This window comes from Sciurus carolinensis, chromosome 4 (assembly GCF_902686445.1).
Source record: "Sciurus carolinensis chromosome 4, mSciCar1.2, whole genome shotgun sequence".
Taxonomy (NCBI): domain Eukaryota; kingdom Metazoa; phylum Chordata; class Mammalia; order Rodentia; family Sciuridae; genus Sciurus; species Sciurus carolinensis.
The window spans coordinates 151,033,284-151,056,319 of NC_062216.1; the positions used below are offsets into that span (position 1 = coordinate 151,033,284).

Here is a 23,036-nt window from a genome sequence, read left to right on the forward strand (position 1 = left end):
TTGGAAGGTAAATGGCTTGAGGAGTGGTCTGACATTTGCATAATCTTCAAACACCACTTCTTTAACTTTCCAGCCCATTCTTTTAAAATGGGAGAGGATACCTTCATCCACCAACAATGGAACTGAGGTGCAATGACAGTTATTCTTCTTAGAGGCTTTTGGATTCTTTGGTGTTTCTTGAGAGCTGAATAATTATTTATTATGTATTAGAGGATATGCAGCAAGCATATGCCCAGGGGCTCTTCAGATTAGCAAATAGTGTCTCTACTTTATTAAAACGGACTTGGGTATTATAACAAAAATACACTATTCATTTCCTTTGGCTGTTATGAATAATAAAAGTGTCTCCTTCCTCTCAGTCAGGTGGCTTCACACACATCTTCACCGAAGATATGCATGTAAGTCTCTAAGTTTTCATTTTTAGCCCAGTGACTGCCTGACTTTCATAGTGTTATCATCAACATTATCATCTCCATTATTATTGCTTTCAATTTTTATTGTGGGTTTTTTGGATCATGAATTCAATATTAAATAATTCATTGTCTTGGAAAACCCATTGTGGATCTACTTTCTAACTTTAAACTTTATAGTATATTATTACATTATGTTATATTATATTCTTTGTTATTGTTTTGTTTTGTTTTGTTTTTTTCCAGAATAGAGATGCCAATGACAAGAATGAAAGTCTCACAGCTTTGGATGCCCTGATCTGTAATAAAAGTTTCCTGGTTACTGTCATCCATACCCTTGAAAAGCAGAAGAACTTCTCAGTGAAGGACAGGTATTCGTCAATTCTGTTCTATTTTGAAAGCCCTTAAGCAGAGATGATAAAACCCAAGCCCCTTATTTCACTTCCAAACTACTACCTGAACTTGAACACATCCTCTCCAGAGGCATTCCGCGGGAGTGCGGAGCAACCAGGGTATCTGCATTCCCAATCACACCTCCCCAACACAAATTCTCTTTTGAAGACACACATGCATATAACATCCCCCTGAAAAACAAATTCTCAATTAGAAAAGCAGAAGTATTATTTTTAATTAAAAAAAAAAACCCTAAAAATTTGGGAAAGAGACTCACTTCTTGTTACCACTCTAGTTTAAGTGCTGAAAACACAGAAAATGTCCTGAAGTTAACCACAGGGTGTGGTTTTATGACAAAAAGATCGTAATGGTCAGAAGTTGCATATTAAAACAAAAAAGCAACTGAGAAGACAGCGCCCCCTTGCCCAGCAAGCATCTTTGGAAACCACCATCCAAGCCAGGGGCTAGTGGTTAACAGAAGCTCTATTTTTAAACAGGTGTCTGTTTGCCTCCTTCTTAACCATTGCTCTGCAAACCAAGCTGGTCTACCTGACCAGCATCCTGGAGGTGCTGACCAGGGACTTGATGGAACAGTCCAGTAACATGCAGCCCAAACTCATGCTAAGGCGCACAGAGTCTGTGGTTGAAAAACTTCTCACAAACTGGATGTCCGTCTGCCTTTCTGGTTTTCTTCGGGTAAGTGTTGTCTCCTCAGCAGTGTCAGAGGTAAGACAATAGGCAGTTATTTTTAGCAGACACTGATGTCTCTGCCAGAGTAAGTCCTGAATGCACCATAGTGTCAGCATTTAACCGCATTTAATCCTGGTCCATACCGGGAGGGGACAGACAGGGAAATGAAAATCATTTTCTCTGTAACTGGCCTGTCCAAGTGTGATTCCTTTAGGATTTTCTCAGGTAAGACTTTCCAAGTGAGCCCACCTGCCCATCCTTAACATGAACACCCAGAGCCCTGCCTGCCCATTTAAGAAAATGTACTGGCACACACCTGTAATCCCAGCGGCTGGCGAGCCTGAGGCAGGAGGATTGCGAGTTCAAAGCCAGCCTCAGCAATGGCGAGACACTAAGCAACTCAGTAAAACTCTGTCTCTAAATTAAATACAGGGGCTGGGGAGATAGCTCAGTCGGTAGAGTGCTTGCCTTGTAAGCACAAGGCCCTGGGTTCGATCCCCAGCACCCAAAAAAATTAATTAATTAATTAATTAAATACAAAATAGGCCTGGGGATGTGACTCAGTGGTTGAGTGCCTCTGAGTTCAATTCCTGGTTACCCACCCCCCGCCCGCAAAAAAAAAGTATAGGGAAGAGGAACTAGTTCAGATATTAACAAAAACACTGTCTTCAGATCCTCTGAAACATTTTAAATACCATTACCTACCAATATGCCATAAGCTAATGACAGCTGAGTATTACCAGCCATTCCGCGTTAAAGCAAGTTCCCAAAGAGCCTCCTGCCTCGGCAGTTCACTTGCATGGAGTGATTGAATGACCGTGGTTGCAATTTAATTGAATCTGAAAATCTTTTCAAAAGACACTTTCCATAGATTCCACGGTTAGTAAAGTGGGCCCACGAACCCACTGCTTGGTCCAAATCTAGACTTTACCACTTACTTGGTTGTGTAACCAGTAGAATTGGAAAAAAAAAGAAGAATATTTTGAGACTGTTTTGAAGCATGGATGAGAAGATGTATGCAATCCCTTACCACTCAGCAAGCACTCCATACATGTTGGCCATTATTATTATAAAATATTAATATGAAAGTAAAGGTATGCTCTTGAACTCAATCTTTGTTTGGCCCTCTGAGGCTCCCCCGCTACAGAAGGTTCTTATCCTTCTTTAATTTTACCAGTCATCCAGATTCCAGCAAAACTGCATAATTGTGTATTTGCAGCTAGTTTCGAAATCTAATTAAACTCTGAATAAGATACACTGCTATGCCACAGGTTTTAACAGTGCTACTTAAGTTTAGATCCAAAAGCAGCACTTTAAATAGACTGTGCTCAGTTTAATGTTTAATGCAATCTTAGAGTAGATGCACAATTTTTTTTTAAAATTTTTTACCAACTCCTTGCTCTCCCAAGGCAATGCCTGTTTATTAAGATTAATGAAATCTGCCTTCTTTTCTGTTTACTTGGTATAAATCATCATATGCTTTGGGGAGGTGTCGAGTGGTTATTTCTGGGGTGAATATTTTTTGCTTCCTACTGTCATTGTTTCAGCCAAAACTGCTGCTGATCAGAAGCAGTGAAACTTGCCCAGTTCCCTGGTCTTGGTCTTCAGAAGCCACCTCCAGCTCCCAGAGGCTCTGCTGAACCAGAGACTCGGGCTGGGACCAGTAATCCCTGCTTTTCATAAGCGCCTCAGAGTAATCCTGTGTGCCCATGTTTGAGAACCCCTGAGGGAGCAGAAAGCCCTGGACGAGGGGGTCTTGCCAGAAGCAGTGAGGCCAGCTGGGTGTCACTGGACAGGCTCTTTATATCGGGGAGGGCATCCGTTTCCTCCCCACACCAAGAGGGGTGTGGTTGTTGGTTTTAAATTCCCTTCCAGCACCATCTTCTGGGATCTTGTGATGCACACTCTGAGCTTTCAAGGGCTGCTTTTGGGCCTGAAAAGGGTGAGGTATTCAGAAAATCTGGGCTCCCAGCCCAAGCGGCCCTTTGAGCAAAGCATTCTGGGTCAAGATTTCTCGGTGCTGATTCAAGAGTGCAGGGAGCACTCGGGTGGCAAGTGGGCGGTTCAGCACCCCGGAGGAAGTGGCATCCAGCCAGTCGGAGATACTTTCGCTTTCAGTGGAATAATTCCTTCTGGGGGGGAGGCCTGCGGAGCCACCTCAACCAGGTACTCCCAGGGTGTGGGCCGCTGATGGCCCTGGGCCTCCCACCCCATCCACAGATGTCCAGTGGGCCACACTAGCTCACAACTGCCAGGTAACTGCCCCTTCCAAGGCGCCAAGGCCTGGTGGGGAAAACAATGACAACAATGGCCACTTATTGGAGGCTGCCATTTATTGGCTGTGCCAGGCATCACACAGAGAGCTTCGCTCACCTTTTCTCGTGTAATCCCCTCAACAGTCCTGTGAGGCAAGTGCCCTCCTGACCATGCTGCGTTTGGGCCACATGAGGCACACAGAAGAGGTCCCGCTGTTGGTGTGGGGCAGCATCAGAGCCTGGAACTCTCAGCCACCTCACTGTGTGCTGAGAATAGTCAGCCCTGGTCTGCTAGAGTGCTAAGCCCAGCCCCTGCCGGAGGGGAGTCAGTCCCCAACAGGTGTGCCTCACCTAGGCCTTGTGTTCAGTGGTGACAGAGAAACCTTACGGCCCCGTGGTTCCCTAAATTGCTCACAGATCAGAATTCCCCACCCCAGCGCCTGAAAGTTTTAAAAACTATGGATGCCGGAGCCTCCTCTCCAGAATTCCCAGTTGGACTGGTCTACTCTGGGGCCCAGGGGGCCCAGGCATCTTTCTAAGAGCGCCCCAAGAGATTCTGGGGACGACTAGCCAGGCTTAGAACCTTGAACATGGGCAGCAGTGTAATCTCAGATGTCGCTAACTCAGTCTGGTTACAGTCTGGAGAATCCTGACCAGAGGACCCTAGAGTTAGTAGCTGTCCCTTCACACAGTCCAGGAGACCTGGCCCCGATCCAGCCCCTGTGGGCATGCCTGGCCCCTGCACAGGGGTGCTCAGCCTCACCTCTGATCTGCTCTGGAGGAAGAGAGAAGTATGGCTCTGGGTTTGTGGTCAGGACATTACCCAAGGGGGTGGAGAGAAAGAACAGAGAGCGGTGAGTTTGCGAACCACCAAATAAAGGAAGTTTCTTGTGAGAGCTAAATATGTTCTGGTCCCAGTGGCCTCCCCACCTTGGGAATGTTTGAACATTCCACCTGTTTCCTGCACTGAAGAAGCAACCCAGGGATGTATCAGTAGGGGAGAGAGAGGGAATGAAGGGAGTCCAGTGGAGGGCAGAACGTATATGTGGAGAGGAGGGTGGCAGAAGGGGCAAGAGGAAGCCCCAGGACTGGGAAGGGCGAATGTGCTTGCAGTAAGTGTAAAGGAAGGGATGGAGTTAGGGGGTGGATCCCAGGAGACTTAACAGAGCTCACAGGTAATTTACCTGTTCAAGAGAAAGTGTGTGAAAGTTGGTGGAATTGTTTGAAATCTGGACATCATGACTATAAAGCTTGACTTTGTAAATTGGTGCTTCCAGCCATAGCCACATGGCTGCTTTTTATCCTCTCTAAGGCACTTTGACTTCCTGGCCTCGGTCACAGTTCTTCCTCCCCCTTGTATCTGCCGACTATCAGTGGATCATAGAAGGTTTATTATTTAGCAAATGCTCCATAGCTGACCCAGGGCTACATGCCTTGGGAGGATGTGGTGGAAGCGGAACACACAGCCTCCGGCTTGAGCCGCTCAGACTCCTTCCCAACAGATAGTGGCTACCAATTTGAGGCATTTTAGTAACAGCCTAGAGGAGGCAGCTCCCCATCCAGGAAAAAGTGTATGTGGCAGAAGTTTGGAAACAGAAGCCATCAGGACAGGGCTGAGTGTTTGGGCAAAGCCTTTGAGGAATGGAATTGGCTTGTGGTCCAGGGAAAGGAGTAACCCAGACTACCTCTGTGGCTCAGCACAAGCAAAGGTGCCTGGATGAGATTGTGAGGAGGTGTCCTGGGACAGCCAGAGGCAGGCCGGGCACACTGGGAAGAGACAAGGCTGCAGACAGCTTAACTGAAGGTCAGTTCCCTCATGAAAAACTGTTCACACCAAAAAACACCCTCCTTGGCAAATGTAGCAATGTTCATATATTCATTCTTGTTCCCAAGGCTAATCATTGTGCATTTTTTAAAATGTCATTTATTTTTGGTTTGCTAAAAGCGATTAAATAAAAATGTAAACACAGGTTAATCTCAGCTTTCTAGTAACTGTTCTTAGGCAGTAGCCCACTGATGAGCATTAGTCTACCATGTATAAGCTTAAACATGAGAAAACAGAATTACTGGGTGTGCTAGTGCAAATAGATGCACGCATGCGCAAAGGCACATGCGCAGGGGCGATGAGTCGGGTTCCTGGGTTTTGCTCCGGATCCCAAGTGAAGCAATATGTATTTTCTCGGGAGTTTCATGTTGATTGTTAGAAAACACTGCCTCCTGTCTCTTGTCATACTGCCACAAATCGAAAGTTTAATTCTTTGGAAAGTACAGTGGCTTCTGCAGAAAACTAACTGTCGCTTTTGCATCTTCTCCAAGGAGACTGTTGGAGAACCGTTCTATTTGCTGGTGACGACTCTGAACCAGAAAATAAACAAGGGTCCTGTAGACGTAATCACTTGCAAGGCGCTGTACACCCTTAATGAAGACTGGCTGCTGTGGCAGGTTCCCGAATTCAGTACTGTGGTATGTTTGCCATTAAGCACCATATCCAGGCTGGCTCTGGCTGGCAGACGGGGTGCGGGTGGAGGCCGGTCACTTGAAAGGAACTGACACCCTTCCTTCTACTACTACAGGAGGCCTCATACGTTTTGTTAATTAAAAGCAGTAGTTGATAAACTATTAACACGTGTTCACATAATAGATTCTAATTACTGGGATTGGGTGAGAAAGCATTGTAATGATGCCTGGGGTACTCATCAATTTCCAAAGATTTTAATATCAGGATTGCTTATAGCTTTCAGCATCATCAAAGGAAATGCAAAGTACTCCCTATTCAGCACTTATAATTGCAATCAGAATTTCTCAAATGGCTCTGCTCCGGGAAGACAATGTGTGAAGATATATTTCAACCAAATTGAGGCCGTCTTATTTTAGAACGATAACACAAGACAAATTCCTCTGCGTTCCCCATGCAACATGACGCCCTTACTTTATTTTCATGGATTAGTTACAAATGTTTGGTGTCATGCACTTAATGTACTGTGATCTCATAGATATTTTTAGAGGCACGCTGTAAATCACTGCAGGGGGATGATTGCCTGGCTGCTGGAGGGTTTCGCCCATTGGAGAACTTCCTTTTAACCCATTACCTCTCCACCCACCTGCTATCCCTCCTACACAAAGACAGACCGAACGGAGGAGGCACATTCAAGACTTTCATAGAGGGAGCCCCGTGTGGAAACTCCCCCCATTGACTTAGGAATTTCTAAGCTATTCTGTTAATGTAGTTTTGGGGAAGAGATTACTGTGTTTTGGTTTGATTTTTGACTTGGAGACTTGGCTTCTTCACCATCTCCTTAGTGGAGAGGGAGGAAAAGATTATGTTGGGTTTTGGGCATTGCTTATAAGAAGCTGAGGCTCCTGTGGCTTCACTCTGGATGGAGTCCTACGCTGTCATCCTGGAAGAATTCTCTCCCTAATTGGGGAAGGCACCACATTGCTGAGGACCCGGTAATAGTTATGTGCTCTGGTGGGCAAATAGTCCATAGATCAACTAGTCCCATTGCACCAGATGCAGCTCATTCCTCCATTAAAGATGGCACCCTGCTCCACCACCATCAGAGAGGTGGGAAACTGAGCTAGACATTCACGATCTGCATCTGAGAGAGAGTGCAGTGGTTCTCAAACTTTACCATGCATCATGCTACCTAGAGAGCTTGTTAGCACCCCAGAGTCTCTGCTTCAGTGGGTCTAGAATATGGCCTGGGAACCTGCATTTCTAATGAGCTACCTGACATTGTGATGCTGCTTGAGAACTAGTGGTATAGCGGTTAAGAGAGCATGGTCTCAGAAGCAGGCAGGTTTGAATCCTGCCACTGGCTAGCTGTGTGACACTGGGCAAGTCTCAAACCTCTCTGTGCCTCAGTCTCACCATGTGCAAAATGAACATGACAGTCATGACCCCTGCCCATCACATGGGGCATTATGAGGATTAAGAAAGTCTTATCGTATAAGGCACTTAGAACATCACCAGGCACGTAAGTGCTAGTAGAACTTTATTCAGGTAAATCAGATCTCATCCAACATGTCAGAAATGCAGATCCACATCTAGAAGTACCAGTGCCTGGGCCTTCTGTCAGGAGTGGGGATTGGGCCTAGGAATGAATATATTTTTAATCTCTTCAGAAAATCTCAATGTGTCCAGTGTGGAGAATAAAAGACCAGCTTTGTACCAGGACCTGGAGACTCTCCTTGATCCTGGTTTTGTCTGCAAACCCAGGTTCTTGGTCCTAACCTAGAAGATGTTCATGCTTTTACTTTGATACATTTTCAGAAGCTCCTAGGTTCTCTGCTGTAGCTTGGGTATGGTTTGTTGCCACCAAACTCACATTGAAATGGAAATGTAAAAGTACTTCGAGCTGCCAGGGCCTTTAGAGCTAAGTAGGCCATAGGTGGGGTGGATGTAGTCCCTAGGGAGTGGGTGGATACATGGGTGGCTTTCTGGGCTGCTTTCTCCTCCCCCTTGGTGAGCCGCCCTTGGCCCTAACCAGAAGCTGGGAGATGCTGGCGCCATGCTCTTGGACTTCCAGAACTGTGAGCTACATCAGCCTCTTCCCTTCATAAACCACCAAGGCCTCCAGTGAGGCTAGTATTTTGTTATAACAACAGAAAACAGACTAAGAGGTTCCCCAAAGAGAAGAGAACTGTTTGTGAGTGAATGGAGGCTGGGGGAACCCAGCAGTATTTCAGTTTCATGAAAACATTGAACCCTGACAGGAAGGAGAGGGAAGGAGGGGGGAAGTGGGGGAAGTTGCCTGAAGCAACTTTTGAGGTTTGAGTCCTTTTTAATGCTTTACATCTGAATGCTTTTTCTGCCTTTCATTTTGAAACATTATTTATTTCACAGTCAATTAAGACCATGTGTTTCTGATTTGTTAGCACTCAACTCATCAAAACGTTACTTGATGTTGAAGAAATTCATGTTGACTCTTGAAAAAAATTTTTTTTTCCTCACAGCCCCTGGGGAAAAGGCGAATGGAAAATTAAATCTACATTTCTTCCTTTTCAAATTCGGATTTGCGGGTGGATAGACTTGAGACTGGGAAAGGGGGTGGGCCACTTGTTTCTAGGGGCCTTGCCTTTAAGAATGGTTTTTAAGTGTCTTTTATTGGACCTGTCCCAAGCTCTCTCTCATGGTGGGTGATTATACTAGAAGCCCAAGAGAAGGCACATGATCCGGTCTAAGCTCTTGTGACAAAACGTTAGCAGAAGGTCAATATAAAAAATTTAAGGTTTTTCATTTCCTTTCAGGCAAGTTCCCCCAGCCTGAACCATCTTATTTCTAATTTTCTTCCTTCCTGCCTCCTCCTCTATTTCCCACCTCACTTCTCCCCCCTCCCAGGCTATACACCCAGTGGTTTTAAAGTCTTGCTTTGCTAAATTTGCCCGAGGTGGTTTATGTAATTGAAAACCAAGGTGTGGTGAACAGACTCATTCTGGGTGTGTGTGTGTGTGTGTGTGTGTGCGCGCGCGCACACGAACACGCAAATTCTTTCAAGGAAAGGAAAGTCAGAGAAAAATGGAGAGCAGCCAATGAGTAACTTGAAATGACAGAGCCCGGTCCCATGGCAGGGACACCTTTTCGAAAAGGCCTGAACCCCCATTCCATTACACACTCAGAAGCACAGCATCTCGTATAACAACCTAAAAGTTAGGTTTCACACCTCTAAGATTAGGATGTGTTCTCCCTGAGGTGTGGGGTGTTTTCTAGAACATAAAGACATTCTGCCAACTTCTTATACGTGAAATCATTATACTAACAAATGGGCTCTGGGAAGTTATGCTTTGTTCCTTACATCCTAGAGGGAAAACTCCTGTCTTTCCTCAGTCTGAGCCAAGTCCCATAAAGCCACTGTTCCTCTGTACTGTGAGCTACCCCGGACAGACCCAGTGAGGCAAACCACCCTAACATCAGCTTGCTCCTGGGGCTAGCAGCCAGAGAAGGCTTGTCTACACACAGGACCCTAGTCTTCCTTTGATGTCCAGGAATTCAGGTTTGACAAATAGAAGAGGAATAAGTCCTATTGCTTTGCTGGTTTTCTCCCATTGCAAAATTGTAGGCCCACTAGTTTTTTTCGGTGGTGTGTCTCAGGTCTTATATTCTGACCTATGTCAAGAGCATGATTTTAGTGCACATCCCATGCACCTCTGGGGAAGCTAGCAAAGGCTTGAGGATTTCAGTTCCAGGAAAGTGTACCACATGGGAGAAAGGACATTTGCCTCACTTTCAAGAGGAGATGAGAAAAACCAATAACTCGTAGCAAGCATGCTGAATTAGCAAGAGGAGGTTGACTTGTAATCAAAGTTAAGCGAGAAATGGTTTTTTGAACTCTTAAACCCAGGAAATGAGTTTGCCAATCTGCTGTATCGGAGAGATAGCATCTTGGCACCCTGGGAAACAGGGTTCTGACAAACATATTATTGCACTCATTCTCATATCTATAAGAAAGTCTTTAAGATTATTAGAATTTCTTGAGAAAGCACAGGTACCCGCCTGCACAAATCTTAATGCCTCCATTATGATTTATTGAAGGTTTCCGCCAGCCCACACCAATCTTGTCTTTTCCCCCAGTGGTTACCATTTTGGGGCAATCTTGTGTAATGAAAGAGTTCATCTATGACAGCACTGGCCACCTCAAGCAGGAGGATCTCATCTGCGTGCTTCCTCAACCCAGCTCCTTCTGTTCCATTTAGTTTGTCCTTGCAGAAGATCCATTATCCCCATAATTAAACAACCCACTGTCCCGATTAAGTCATTCTCTGTTACTTCAATTACATCCCATTGTTCATTAAATCCTGATGTTTGCACTTCAGCAATCTTGTTTTTAATACTCCTAGCATTTGTGGAGAAACAGTGAAGTTAATTAACAATTCTTGAGATTTTTTTTTTTCCTTTTCTTTCTACCATACTGCAAATCATTTCCATTATGACTTGCAATAATACTGAAACCATTACTAACTTCATAGTGTTCTGAGCTTCCTGATCAAAGAGTGAAACCATTTTTTATAATCATGTTAGGTAAGTCATTCCCTAGTTGATGGCAAGCCATGGAAAATGAAAAATTAACTGTAAATGAGTGCTTTAAATGGCTTTCCTCTCCATATTCTTTCTTCTCACGTCTGTAATCTTGGAATTAGAAAATAATTTAGTTATCTAAGTACAAAAGTGTTTAATTTTCTTCTCTGTGACTCAAATGTGATTCTATTATTTCATTGTTAGAATCTTTATTTATATTTGTACCCTTCAGAGGATGATAACTTTTATCACAAATGATGATGGAGATGAAAAGCATTTTCTAGATTTGTCTTTTAGGCATTGTAAATCAGTCTTCCATTGGAAGATACTGTTATCTACATCAGGAATCAGCAGAAGAAAGCCTGGGGCCAAATGTGATCCCCTGTTTATTTTTATAAATAAAGTTTTATTGGAACATAGCCATGCCCATTCATTTCCTCATTCCCTATGACTGCTTTCCTGCTACAATGACAGAGTTGCATAGTTGCAACAGAGACCACGTGAGCCTCTAAGCTTTAAATATTTACTATCTGGCCCTTTATAGAAAGTTTATAGGCCCTTAATCTAGGGACTTGACATAATAAAAAGTAAAATCCTCCATCCTACCAATCCCAAAAGACTTAGTCTCTTTGCTTCCCTTCTGGGAACACAGCAATGGAAATGGAACTTACGGGGCTTTCTGCAAAAAGAAAAACAGAACAAAAACCCAGAAAATATTGAAATCAATTATTTTGAGCTAAATCAGTTCTGCTCACTTCATTCTAGGATGCACAGACGCTCACAAATATAGAAAAATCGGTAAGAGAAACTTCAATGTGAGGAATTTTTCTCTAACTTGTTTCTTTGACATGGAAAGTGCCCCCTTGCCCCCCAACACCCACCTTATGATGTCAGGGAGCAGAATCCTTGGATCCAGGGAGTTCTGGCCTGTCCGTCTTGGGTGGGGAGAGGAGTGGGGTATAGAGTAAGGAGGGAGGTGGGGCAGACCCAACTTTTAAGGGGAGGATAGCTGTGATGTCCCAGGGCCGCTGACTCCAGCTTGGAAACACTTGGAGGCTTTTCTGAGTTTGGTATAAGAACCAGACCTTTTTCTCTTGACTTTCATTTGGCCCTGGAATGAAATTAGAAATATATTTTATAGGTTTTATTTAATGAAAGCAATTATTGCTCTAAGACCTTTTACAATGAAGTTGCTGGTTTGTAATAAATTCTTTGACAATTACTTTCGGGGTATTATCAGGTATTCTGGCAAAGATGCAGCGACTTCCCGGCCCTTCTTCACCAGAAATGAGGTGGAGAACCAGGAAGGCAACCGGGTCATCCTCCCGCTAGGAAAATGTCACTCCCACTTCAGATTCAGCCTCTCAGCTCCTACAGCCTCACTTTCTCTATGTCCTCAAGACCCAGAACTGCCAGAAGGTGTGGAGGGACCATGGGGGAGACCACTCAGGAGATAGGAATGCCGTCATAGATCCATGTGCCCTGGGGCCAAGGAGGTGGGTGGAGCGTGGAGTCTGACAGTCCTGGGTCTGGACAGATCCAGCTCAGGCCACTCCTCTGCGTGACCTTGGACAAGTCACCTATGTCTCTCAATCTGCTTTTTCATCAGTCAGTGATGAAAACCCACCACTGTACAACTGACACGAGATCAGAAAATAATACACGTAACTTGCTTAGCCACTTTGTCTGTTTTTCTTGTCAGAGCTGTTTTTCTTGTCGCCTGTAAGGTGCACTGGGCAGAAGTGTCCCTTCCGCGTTCCTTGTGGTTAGTTAGTTATTGATGATGGGTGATGCAGGGGAATTGATTAGCCAGTTCCATCATCATGGAAAACATTTCTTAAATGCCTGTGTTTATGTTAAAATGTTACATGTAACTCCTGAAGCTGGGCATTTACAACCAGTGGCAGCTGGTAAATGTGGACAGGAAAAAACAGTGATCATCCTGAACAGCTACCCAAAAGAGGCTGGTTTGGGACATGGTGCAGTGTCCCTAGCTGGGCACTTCCCAGATGGCCCTGCTTCTAATAACTCCTCAGTGCCAGGCCCTGGTCGTGCATTGCTGGGTGCTGTCCGTCTGCACAGAACCGTGAGTGGCCTGGGGCTTGAGCCACAGAGAAGCTGGTTTTTCTCCCACGTGCAGTTTGGGGGTGCAGTCCTCGGTGGTGGTTCCTGTTCTGATAACTTCACGGCCCCACGCTCTTCTGTCGACCAGATTGCCTCATGATCTAAGGTGCCTGCTTCCCCAGCCTCCTTCCACATTTCTACTGCGGAACCTCAGCAGGGCTGAGAAAAGGGGACAGATGGTCACCAGCTGTCTTATAGGGAAGTTTCTTGGGAGCTGCCACAGAACACATCCACTTCATGTCATTGGCCAGAACTTGGCCATGTGGCCACAGCCAGCAGCAGAGGTAAGGAAATGATCCTGAATTCTGCAAAAATGCCCATGGGTGTCACCTGAACCACAGGGTGCTGTGGATTCAGTGGGTTCCATGAGGTTCAGTGCCAAACCAGTGTTAGGGGGTCCAGCTTCCTCTCCCAGGTGTCCAGCCTGCCTCCTCTGGTGGCACTGACTGAGAATCTCGGGCAGGGTGGGGCTGGCTGCCCAGGGAAGGTGGGCACCTTGATTGGCCTTCCGGCTTTGCAGTTAAGAGTCTGGATCTATCTTTCTTGTGCCCCTACCGGCTCTATGATCTTGAATGAGTTTCCAAACCTCTCCGTGTCTCAGTTTCTCCATCTGTTAAATGAGCTAATAATAGTACCCACTGCATAAAGTTGTGAGGTTCATGAAATCAGCACATTCATTCCCAGTATGTTCAACAGTGTTGGCTATTATTATTAGAGGCACGGAACTGCATTCTCTCCTTCACCTTTTTTTGGGCTTCTATAAATAGTACAGGGCTTTTTCCTCAGTTGGCAGGTGGTGGTTTGGGGACAGCAAGCCTGGTCCGTCTTTCCACCCCAAAGAAGTGGGATTCTTTCTCTAGGTTTCCTGATGTGGTAGCCCAAGTTAAAAATTGAAGCTGAGAGCCACGCGTCTGCATGTCCAGAGGCCTCCCTTTGGGGAGCTTCTGCACACCCAGTCCCAACCCCTCTCCCTTGGAATACCTGCTCCAAGCTGGAAGCGAGATACAAGACCAGAGATACTGGTCTTGAAGATCAGGATCAGGTAGGTCCTCATGCCTCATTCCTCCCTGCCTCAAGGAACACCGAGGCAAAAGTAGAAAGTGAGTTTTATTTAACAGACGGAACAGAGAGAGAGCAAGAGAGAGACTCCTCTGGAAAGGAGGGTACCCAGCGCTTGTGCCCGTGGGAGTTGGGGTGCCTGGCCCGTTTATAGATTTTGGGTTTCCTTTCTTTCCATGTGACCAAAAGGCAGGAAAGAGTAGCCCCAGGGGGTGACTGCTTGTGTTGGAAAGTGCGACTAGTTGATAGAGACGCGCTCTCTACCCATTTTCTTTTCTTTGATAATCAGCTACCTGTCCTCTGCCCCTGTCTCATGGGAACCTCTGAAACACCCTGTCCCCACTACCACATCCTACCTGGCGGGATTGGTTGTATCCATGTCTCAGTTCTCATCTGCTCGGACTTACCAGGCAGGAAGAGTGCGGGGCTCTGCACACAATAGGTGCAAAATAAGTAGGTGTGTGTGAATGAATTCATCAACCTCAGCATGGACAAAGTAGTGCTGTCGGTTTGGGTACATTCAGCTGTGAGAGAAAATAGGTCAGATGGCTCCTGAAATAGTAAGGGTGTGGGGTTGTGTCTTAGTCTGCTGCTCAAGGCTGGTCCATGCGCTCCATCACCACCGAGCTCTGGGCCACCATCTCTGCTTTCCTCTTGGTCCTGCCCTCTTGCTCACAAGGTGGCTGCCATAGCCCCCAGCACTACTCAGCCCTTTTGATTAGGTAGCAAAGCTTTCCTTTTATCTGTTTTTGGCCAAAGCTTGGATGCAGGACCAGCTGCTGGTGGAGGAGACGGGGGAGTTGACACTGTGGTGCTTCCAGGTCTCACTGGAGTCACTTCTGGAAATACCTGGCTTTTATGAGCAGAGGAGGAACGAAGGCCGTGGTTGACAGTCAACCTTAGGTGTCACCTCAGCTTTGCTGACACTTTAATGCAGAGGAAGAAGGGAGACCCTGCAGCAGCTTCTCTTAACAGAGCGGCACCTTCCTGGGGAAAAGACCAGTGTACGTTTTAGAGCACTTGAGTCCTTCCCGGGTAGTGAAAATGAATCGCCATCCCATAGAATTGGGCCATACTTATTTCATAAAACCTTCTCGCGTTTGGAAAGGCAGGATCACCAAGTGGTTATTTAAGAACATGGAGCTCGAGGGCCTGGTTCTCTTCCTGGTGACCCTGTGCAATTTATTTACCCTCTCTGCATGGGCGTCTCGCCTGCAAAATAAGAACAACAATTGAATCCACCTCAAGATTTATCTGAGATTAATTAACACATATTAATGCACGCACATGCCCTCTCTTAAACAATGCTCAGCACAACAGAGCACTCCTTAGTTTGCTGTTACTACTGTCATTATTAATTATTATTATTATTAGTAGTAGTAGTAGTAGTAGTAGTACTGGGGATTGAACCCCAGAGTGCGTAGCTATTCCCCATCCCTTTTTATTTATTTTTAAATTTGTTTTTAAATTTTTTTTAAAAAAGCATTTCTAGTTGTAGAGGGACAACTAAAAAGTAGATACTTTTGTTTAATTAATTTATTTATTTTTATGTGGTGCTGAGGATCGAACCCAGTGCCACACATGCGAGGCAAGTGCTCCGCCACTGAGCTACAACCCCAGCCCCCTTTTGGGGTTGGTTGTAAGGTTAAGTGACTTAGGGCCTCACAAAGTTGCTGAGGCTGACTTTGGACTTCTGATCCTCCTGCCTCAGCCTCCCAAACTGCTGAGATTACAGGCATGTCATTACCACACTCACCACTGTCATTATTTATTGTTCCTGTCCTCCTTTTGAGATGGGAATGATGAGAATGTTAAGGCTGGAGAAGTTGGTGGCTTGCCTGCAGAGACTGGCCGTGGGCTGTGGAGGCAGCAGGTGCTGGGCCGGCCCTCCCGACCGGCCCTGACTTACTCAGCTGCCAGAGGCGCCTGGTGGCTGAGTATTGTCTCACGGCTGCCTCAAACCTATCGTGAATGGTCCCCCAACAAACAGGGACAGTGTCTTAAGGTCTTTCTTGCACACCTGACACCAAGGACTGGGAGAAGGTTCCAGGCGGGTTGGGTTTGCCGGGGGAGGGGCTGGAGGAGGGGCTCCCCCTGGAGAGTGCGCCCCTGCCCCCAGCAAGGTCCCTGCCTCACGGTGGCCCGGTGGCCCGGATCCTCCTGCCTCGGAAGGGAGGCCCAGGGTGGGTTTTCCCAGCTGTGGGCGGGGTGTCCCACAGGCTCCTGCGGGAAGGTGCTGTCAGCGGCATGGAAATGAATACGAATCAATTTGCGTCTGGCTTTGCTCTCACAATTCCCTGTGGACGCTAGAAAATGCCATTTACCTCTTTTCCACCCATCTAGCTGTGGAGGCAGTGGGAGATTTACATTATTTTACATCCAGTTAAGGTTTTTTTCCCCCTCACGGTTATGTTTTTAGGAGCATTTATTGCCTATAAAGAGGTGTTTTTGTTAAAGACAAAAGTGCCCTTTAGGTAGTAACAGATTGTTATTTCGCAAATACCCATAAAACTATTACCCGAGCCGCGCGGCAGGGCTGTGATTCGAAGGTGCTCTCGTCCCTCTCTCTCTGGGAAGCCTGTGGGACAGCGCTCACTGCCCGCAGGAGACCCCGGATGGAGGTGCCAGCCCGGCGTGGACGCGCCACCGGCCTGGTGCTTACCCCACCCAAGTGCATGGGACTCCAGCCCAGGACTCTGCCCACAGCCAGGTCTCAGAAGGGTTCCTGGGCTGTCACTGGACCCTGAGAAGCAAGGGCCAGGGTTCAAGAAGGACCGACCCTGTGGCGGGGGGCAGGTGGTGGCACCAACTCTGTAGTGAGGCACATCATGTTTGCCTCCTGGCTCTGTCACTTACTGGGGTTCCTGGAGCAAGTTCTGTAGTCCCTCTGTGCCTTGCTTCCCTCACTCTCGCATGAGGGATCCTTGCTAGGAGGTTGGGAGGATTCAACGCCCTGGGGTGACGTGGAGCTCAGAAGTGGAGCGCAGGCTCAGCTTGCTCAAGGCTCTGGGTTTGATCCCAGCACCAAAAGAGGACAGAAAGGAAAAAGAAAATGTAGGTCTTGAAATGTATTTGGCTGAGTTTTTGGCCCCAATAAATATTGTTTAAAAAGGGAAGTGAAGGAAATGGCGTGGGCATGAAGCTTCTCCTTCTGGACCGTCTGCCCAGTGGTCGTTCTCCTGGTCCAGCATCCCCAGCTTTTCTGTTTTTTGTTTGTGAACTGAGAGGCATTGAAGCCCCTTGCTGGTCGGTGGCTGGTCGGAACCCGGATGTTCTCTGAACGCAGGCCACAGCAACCCCGTGCAAGCCCGGAGGCCTGTCTGGGCCAGGTTGAGTCAACCCGGGAGTTCAGGTTTGGCTCATCCTGAGCCTTCATCACTTGGCCAGGACTGGACCCAGGTTTCCTCTTGTGTAATCATAGACAGGATTGTAGGGGCAGGTTTTTAAGCCATCTGTCTCGTCCTTTGGGGCAGTTATAACAAAATACCACAAATGGGTGGCTCATGCACATCAGAAATGTGCTTTTCATCTTTCTGGAGGCTGAGACGTTGTCCAAGGTCAAGCAGGGTCAGAGTCCATGTCTGGTGAGGCCTGATATCTTGGGGATTTGCCTTCTCTCTTTATCCTTGGAAGGCCCTGAGAACTGGCTTCGCCGTGCTGACTGACCCCTCAGGGTTCTGTGACAAGGAACAGAATGAACCAGGTAGCACTCAGACCCGTGTCTGGGGACGAGCACTGGGAGACGTGACTTAAGGACCACAGACGGGGACGTGAGGCCTCTGCCATGCTGGCAGTTGTCAGGGGCTCGTTAACGCTGCTGGGATCTGGAAGTCTCCACCCCCACCACCCATGCCCGCCGAGTTCCTGTGTTGACATCCTTCCCCACAAGGTGATGTACTTGGAGGTGGCACCTTCTGGAGGTGGACAGGCATGAGGGCAGAGGCCTCGGTGAAGGTATGGGTGGCCTCAGAGCTGCCGTGCCCTGTCCCCATAGTGAGGGTGGAGGAGCCAAGTGACTAGCTCCAGGAACACAGCTTCCAAGGGCAACCTGCCACCCGGGGCTGCCCAGGTGCAGAGGCCTCCCGTCCAACTCGGTGGTCGGCAGGTCCCATGCTAGCCACCAGTCACCAGTTAGGCTTGGTGGGTCATTGTCACAGAACCCTCAGGGGCCAGTTACAGTTATTCCCACTTTACAGCTGAGAAGCCGAGGTACAGAGGGTTACCCAGCTGGCGAGGGGTGGACTGGGATTGAAGTCAGGGATTAAAGGCGGGCACCTTTAATGACCGAGACACTGAGCATGCAGTCTGAGTCCTGCCGGTCAGTGTGTTTCCAAATGAGGACACACAGTAGCCACAGGACAGCAGACCATGCATCACCCTGGTGAGTCCCTCCCTCCTCACCCTCCGGGGGCCTTCCCAGCCGCTCTCCTTCGTCTCCTAACAGTGCTCGCTCCAGGCGCCGCTGCTGTTATTATCTGCATTTCAAAGTTGAGGTGACCCTAAGGGTCCTCATGCTCCAGAATGTCTTAACATTCCCATTCTTGGATCATGTTATAGTCCTTCATTAAGCCAGGCCCAAGTCCATAAAATAATTGTGCCTAGCCCACCAAACCCTCGTCCCTGCGACTCGGAGATGACCAAAGTGCCCGAGAACCTGAACTGTGCCATGCGACTGGCGCAGGTCTTGGCCCTCCCCTGATCCGTCCACCAAGGATCCCTGGTAGGCCAGCTTGATTCTTTAGAACCATGTATTTGTTCTTAGACAAAGTAAACCTGAACTTGCTTTTCCATGAGTCTCGGGTTAGTCCTCAGTTCCGTTCCCACACACGCAGCCTTCCTTCCCCCATTAGTGTGATTTTGAGGTTTCGCTGCACTGGGAGCATTAACTGACAAAGTAATGGCACTGAAATGTAATTAATGCAGGAATAATAGTACAGGGTGGGGAATCTCAGTATTTTAATGAGGGCTCAGACACGTCTGACTGAAGGTGTTGAAGTGGAGGGGAGATGAATGCCACCATAATTAATGATGCATATTAAAAAGTGACCTCTTCGGTGTAATCAATACGGGGACCTCGTAACCTTTCCTGTCACCCGGAACTTTGCTTGTGGGACTCTGTGGTTCTGTTAATAAAAAAGATAATCACCAGTCTGCCCTCATTTACTGTGGAAACTTTCCAATTTTTTTTTTTTTAGGATGAAATTAGAAATCGCCATTTTTGGAATATTTATGTGTATATATTTTTTCCTCCCAGATATATTTATTCAACGCTTGCTCTATAATGAGAGTTTTAACTTTCTGTTTTCCTTTCCATTATCCCTGAAAAGAATGGATTATGGAGAAAAGATTAAAGTAGTATAATGCGCCACGGTGTTTGCTAATGTGCTGTCAGAGGTATTAGGAGACCTCGCAGAAGCTTGTGTCTTTTATGAATGCCTTTCAGATCGCAATTATCTAATAGACTTGGAAACCTGTTTGTATTCTTACAGGCATTAAATGTCGTCTTTGAAAAAATCCCAGAAAATGAGAGTGCAGATGTCTGTCGGAATATTTCAGTCAATGTTCTTGACTGTGACACCATAGGCCAAGCCAAAGAAAAGATTTTCCAAGCATTCTTAAGCAAAAACGGCTCTCCTTATGGACTTCAGCTCAACGAAATTGGTCTTGGTAAGGCGATGTGGGAACTTTGTCCCTGTCCCCTTTCAAGTGCCTGCCCACTCTTTGCTCTGTCCCTGCCCTGTAGCTTCTATTTGGCAAAGCTTATGTGGCCATTTTGCCTCCAGAGGGCATATCTGGGGGTCCCAGGGACTACTTCCCTCTCTTACCAGCATCGTGACTCTGCCTAGCCAGCATAATCCTTCAGGGATGCCATTTTTTTTTTTTTACATATTGTGTTTGTAAATCAGATTCATGAGATTGCTGACCCTGAGACCAGGTGGAACCACCTTGCATCAGGAAGTACAAAGAGGTGTACACCCCGTGCCCTCTGCCTGTGTTGCATTTCACACTGGCATTTGATTTGTTTGTTGTGATACCGAGCATGTCATTAGCGGGTGGCTCAGCCGCTGAGTGTTAACTCCAGCATGCCAGAAAGGTCATCTTCCTCTCTGCTAATCGCGGCCTGCATTAAGCATCTTCTCCATCCTCCGCCGCACGCAGCAGCATCTGCTGCGAATTCATTTTCGGGCTCTCCTGGTACACTGCAAAGGGGACGGGCGCGTGAGCAGGTAGCAGGGCTCTGTGGCCTCAGATGTTCAACATTTTCAAGTCGAGCTCCGCACCGGCCTCCCGGGAGACCGCCGAGGGGGTTGTATAGCAGATAATGGGACAGGAAAGAAGAGCAGAGTCATGGCAATGACAGGCGGTGTAACAAGGTTCACCTCCCCTCCGTGGACAGTTGTGGGCCTCAACCAAGCAGGCAATTAAAATCCTAGAGGCCGTTGAGAAGAGCCCTGTGGCGGGTCTGGGACTCTCCAGGAGACCATGCAGGGTGCTCGGGCACCTTTCTCCACAGCTGTTCTATTTCCTCCTGTCAGCTGGACTGCTGGTCAGCTCAAAGACAGTTTTAACGTATTTGGTTAGATGCTGGGTCAAAGGGGAACCCCAGCCAGGAAACCAGGGCCAAATCAGACCATCAGCTTCCTCACCTTGAATGTGTGTCTTGCAAATGTGTGACTCTGACCACAGAGGACATGGGCACACCCAGCCCGACAACCAGGGAAAACAGCCTCGGCCCAGCAGCCTCAGGCCTGCGGATAGTGACTGTAGGATCGTCCCACTTTTTCCTGGGTTTGTGCCAACCAGGCATCCCTCACCTCCTCATGTAGGAAGGCAAGGGTAAGAAGAAGCTGGTGGCATTTCACTGTCTGCTGGCAAGTGGGGACAGAGCCTATCAGCCATGTCACCCTTCTGCTGAATATCTGCTGATCTTCCAAACTACCTCCAAGGATGGTCTCGGGAAACTGAGGCAAAGCCTTAGCAACCAGCCATAAATTGTGTTGCAGTCCAATCCTAGAAGTTGCCATGCTTAGACCTCCTCCAGTGGAGGCTCACAGACAGATGCCCCGAGGGGCAGAAGGGGTAGGAACGTCACGCCTAGCACAGTAGGAAAGAGTGGGGTCTGACTTGGGAAAGGACTTGCCATGTAAGACAGAGCCACTTGGCTTCAGCCCAGGGTTGCATGCAGGCTACAAGGGCCAGTGTTACCTGATTATTACCTGATTTTTTTTTTAATTATTTTTTTTCAGTGCTAGGGATTAAACAAAGGGCCTCATGTAGTGCCAGCAAGTTGTACCACTGAGTCACATCCCCGGAGGTCAAGTAGCTCTTTCTCTCAAACCCTTTTCTCGATCCCTTCAGTGTCCCTTCAGTCCCAGCAGCCCCTGGACAAGAGGAGCTGTTGGCTTCTCCTGAGCTTTGATTTTTTTTTTTTTTTTGGTACTGGGGATTTGACCCAGGAGTGCTTACCATGGAATTACATCTCCAGTTATTTTTATTTTTACTTGGAAACAGGGTTTCCACTAAGTTGCTGAGCATCTCTCGTTAGGTTGCCGTCCTTGAACTTGAGATCCTTCTGCCTCAGCCTCTCGCTCACTGGGATTATCCGTGTGTGCCACCACGCCCGGCAGCCCCTGAGTTTTAAAAGGAGAAACCAGGAGTCCATATTTTTTGTTCAATCTCCTGATCTTTAAATGTTGACATTAAGTTGACGCTAACGTAATAATTCATAAAACACTGCAGGTTCAGGAAAAGAAAAAAAAAAGTAAGTGGCTACATTCTGACCCCAGGGCACAAGCTGGTCACCCCGCAGGGAGTTTGCCTCCTGTCTTGCTGGTGGCTGCACAGGCGCCTCCCCTGCAGGAACCTGCAGAGGGTTTGTTTTGCACCTTTGTTGGTGAAATTTTCTGGAACACTTGGACCCTTGGGAGAGGCATGGTTCTGTCTTCAGTGGCTTCACTTCCAGGCTCAGCCTCAGCGTGAAAGCTTCAGGGAGGAGCAGGCTGAAATGTCAGAGCCCTGAACACAAACCAGAAACCAAAGCAAGCTCAGGCAGACCGTCCGGCAGTTCTGCCTCCACCTCTTCAGACAAAGCTGTACCGCTTCATTCAGGTTTTCTGTATTTATCACTAATATTTGCAAAAACAGCAGGATAGCATTTAAATTTTTTCATCCTGATTTTAAAAGGGAACAAAAGGCCTCCCCCTTTCCTTTTTCAGAGCTTCAAGTGGGCACACGACAAAAAGAACTTCTGGATATTGACAGTTCCTCTGTGATTCTTGAAGATGGAATAACCAAGCTGAATACTATTGGCCACTATGAGGTAAGAACAGGACTTGACCTTGACATCCTTGGCTTCTTCCTAACCCAATTGAATTGGATAACCTCCAGTGCCAGGTAAGTTCTTAAAAAAAAAAAAAAAAAATCCAGGACTCCCACCTACTTTCTGTAATAGCTGGCACATTGCTTGTTTCTGGGACAGAAGTTTTCCTTGGTTGCTCATTCAGAGCAGCCCAGGAATTGCTGTCCCTCTTGAAGCACTCAGAAGCCTTCAGTTTTCATGCTGCCTGATCGCTCCATCCTGCAATTTAGATGGGAAGCTTCGGCTTCATGAGATGGTCTAGCCTTGCAAAATATGTTCCTGGGAAAGCCAGAGGAGAGCTTTCGCACGCGCATGACGGCCACATGCCAAGTGTGTTGATGCCAACAGAGCCTGTGAAAGCCCCAACCCTCACCTCCCTCCATGGTGTTCCCAGCAGATTGTAGCTTTTTGTGTAGGGTCCTCATTTCTAAATGAGTTCTCAATTTTGTTTGTTAGCAATACACAGTGGTCCTTCCTTTATCCCTTGACCCTTCTGCTGGCTGAATGGCTGAGGAAGCACGTGACATCTCCCAAGACAGAGAAGCGTGCGCATGGCAAGGAGGCAGGGAGAGTCCTGAACACACTGGATACTGGGATTTGTTCAGCAGTGTTATCCAAGTCTTTGTTGAATGTGCAGAGAGTGGGGCATGCACAAGACCAGGTCCAGACTGAGATAGGGGGTCAGCACGTCCAGCAGACAAAGGACAATGTGCGTGTTAACAGACAGCTTT

The 23,036-nt window shown here is 47.2% G+C and overlaps 1 protein-coding gene across 2 annotated transcripts in view; it reads left to right on the top strand.

The window, feature by feature from the left end:
• Plxnc1 (plexin C1) overlaps window positions 1–23,036 on the top strand; it is a 141,339-nt gene that overhangs the window by 97,386 nt on the left and 20,917 nt on the right. For both annotated transcript variants that reach the window (XM_047548414.1, XM_047548413.1), the window contains 6 exons: window positions 360–398; window positions 657–781; window positions 1,301–1,499; window positions 6,065–6,211; window positions 19,436–19,613; window positions 22,163–22,266. In XM_047548414.1, coding sequence (XP_047404370.1) covers window positions 360–398; window positions 657–781; window positions 1,301–1,499; window positions 6,065–6,211; window positions 19,436–19,613; window positions 22,163–22,266 — 792 coding nt within the window. The remainder of the gene's footprint in view (window positions 1–359; window positions 399–656; window positions 782–1,300; window positions 1,500–6,064; window positions 6,212–19,435; window positions 19,614–22,162; window positions 22,267–23,036) is intronic.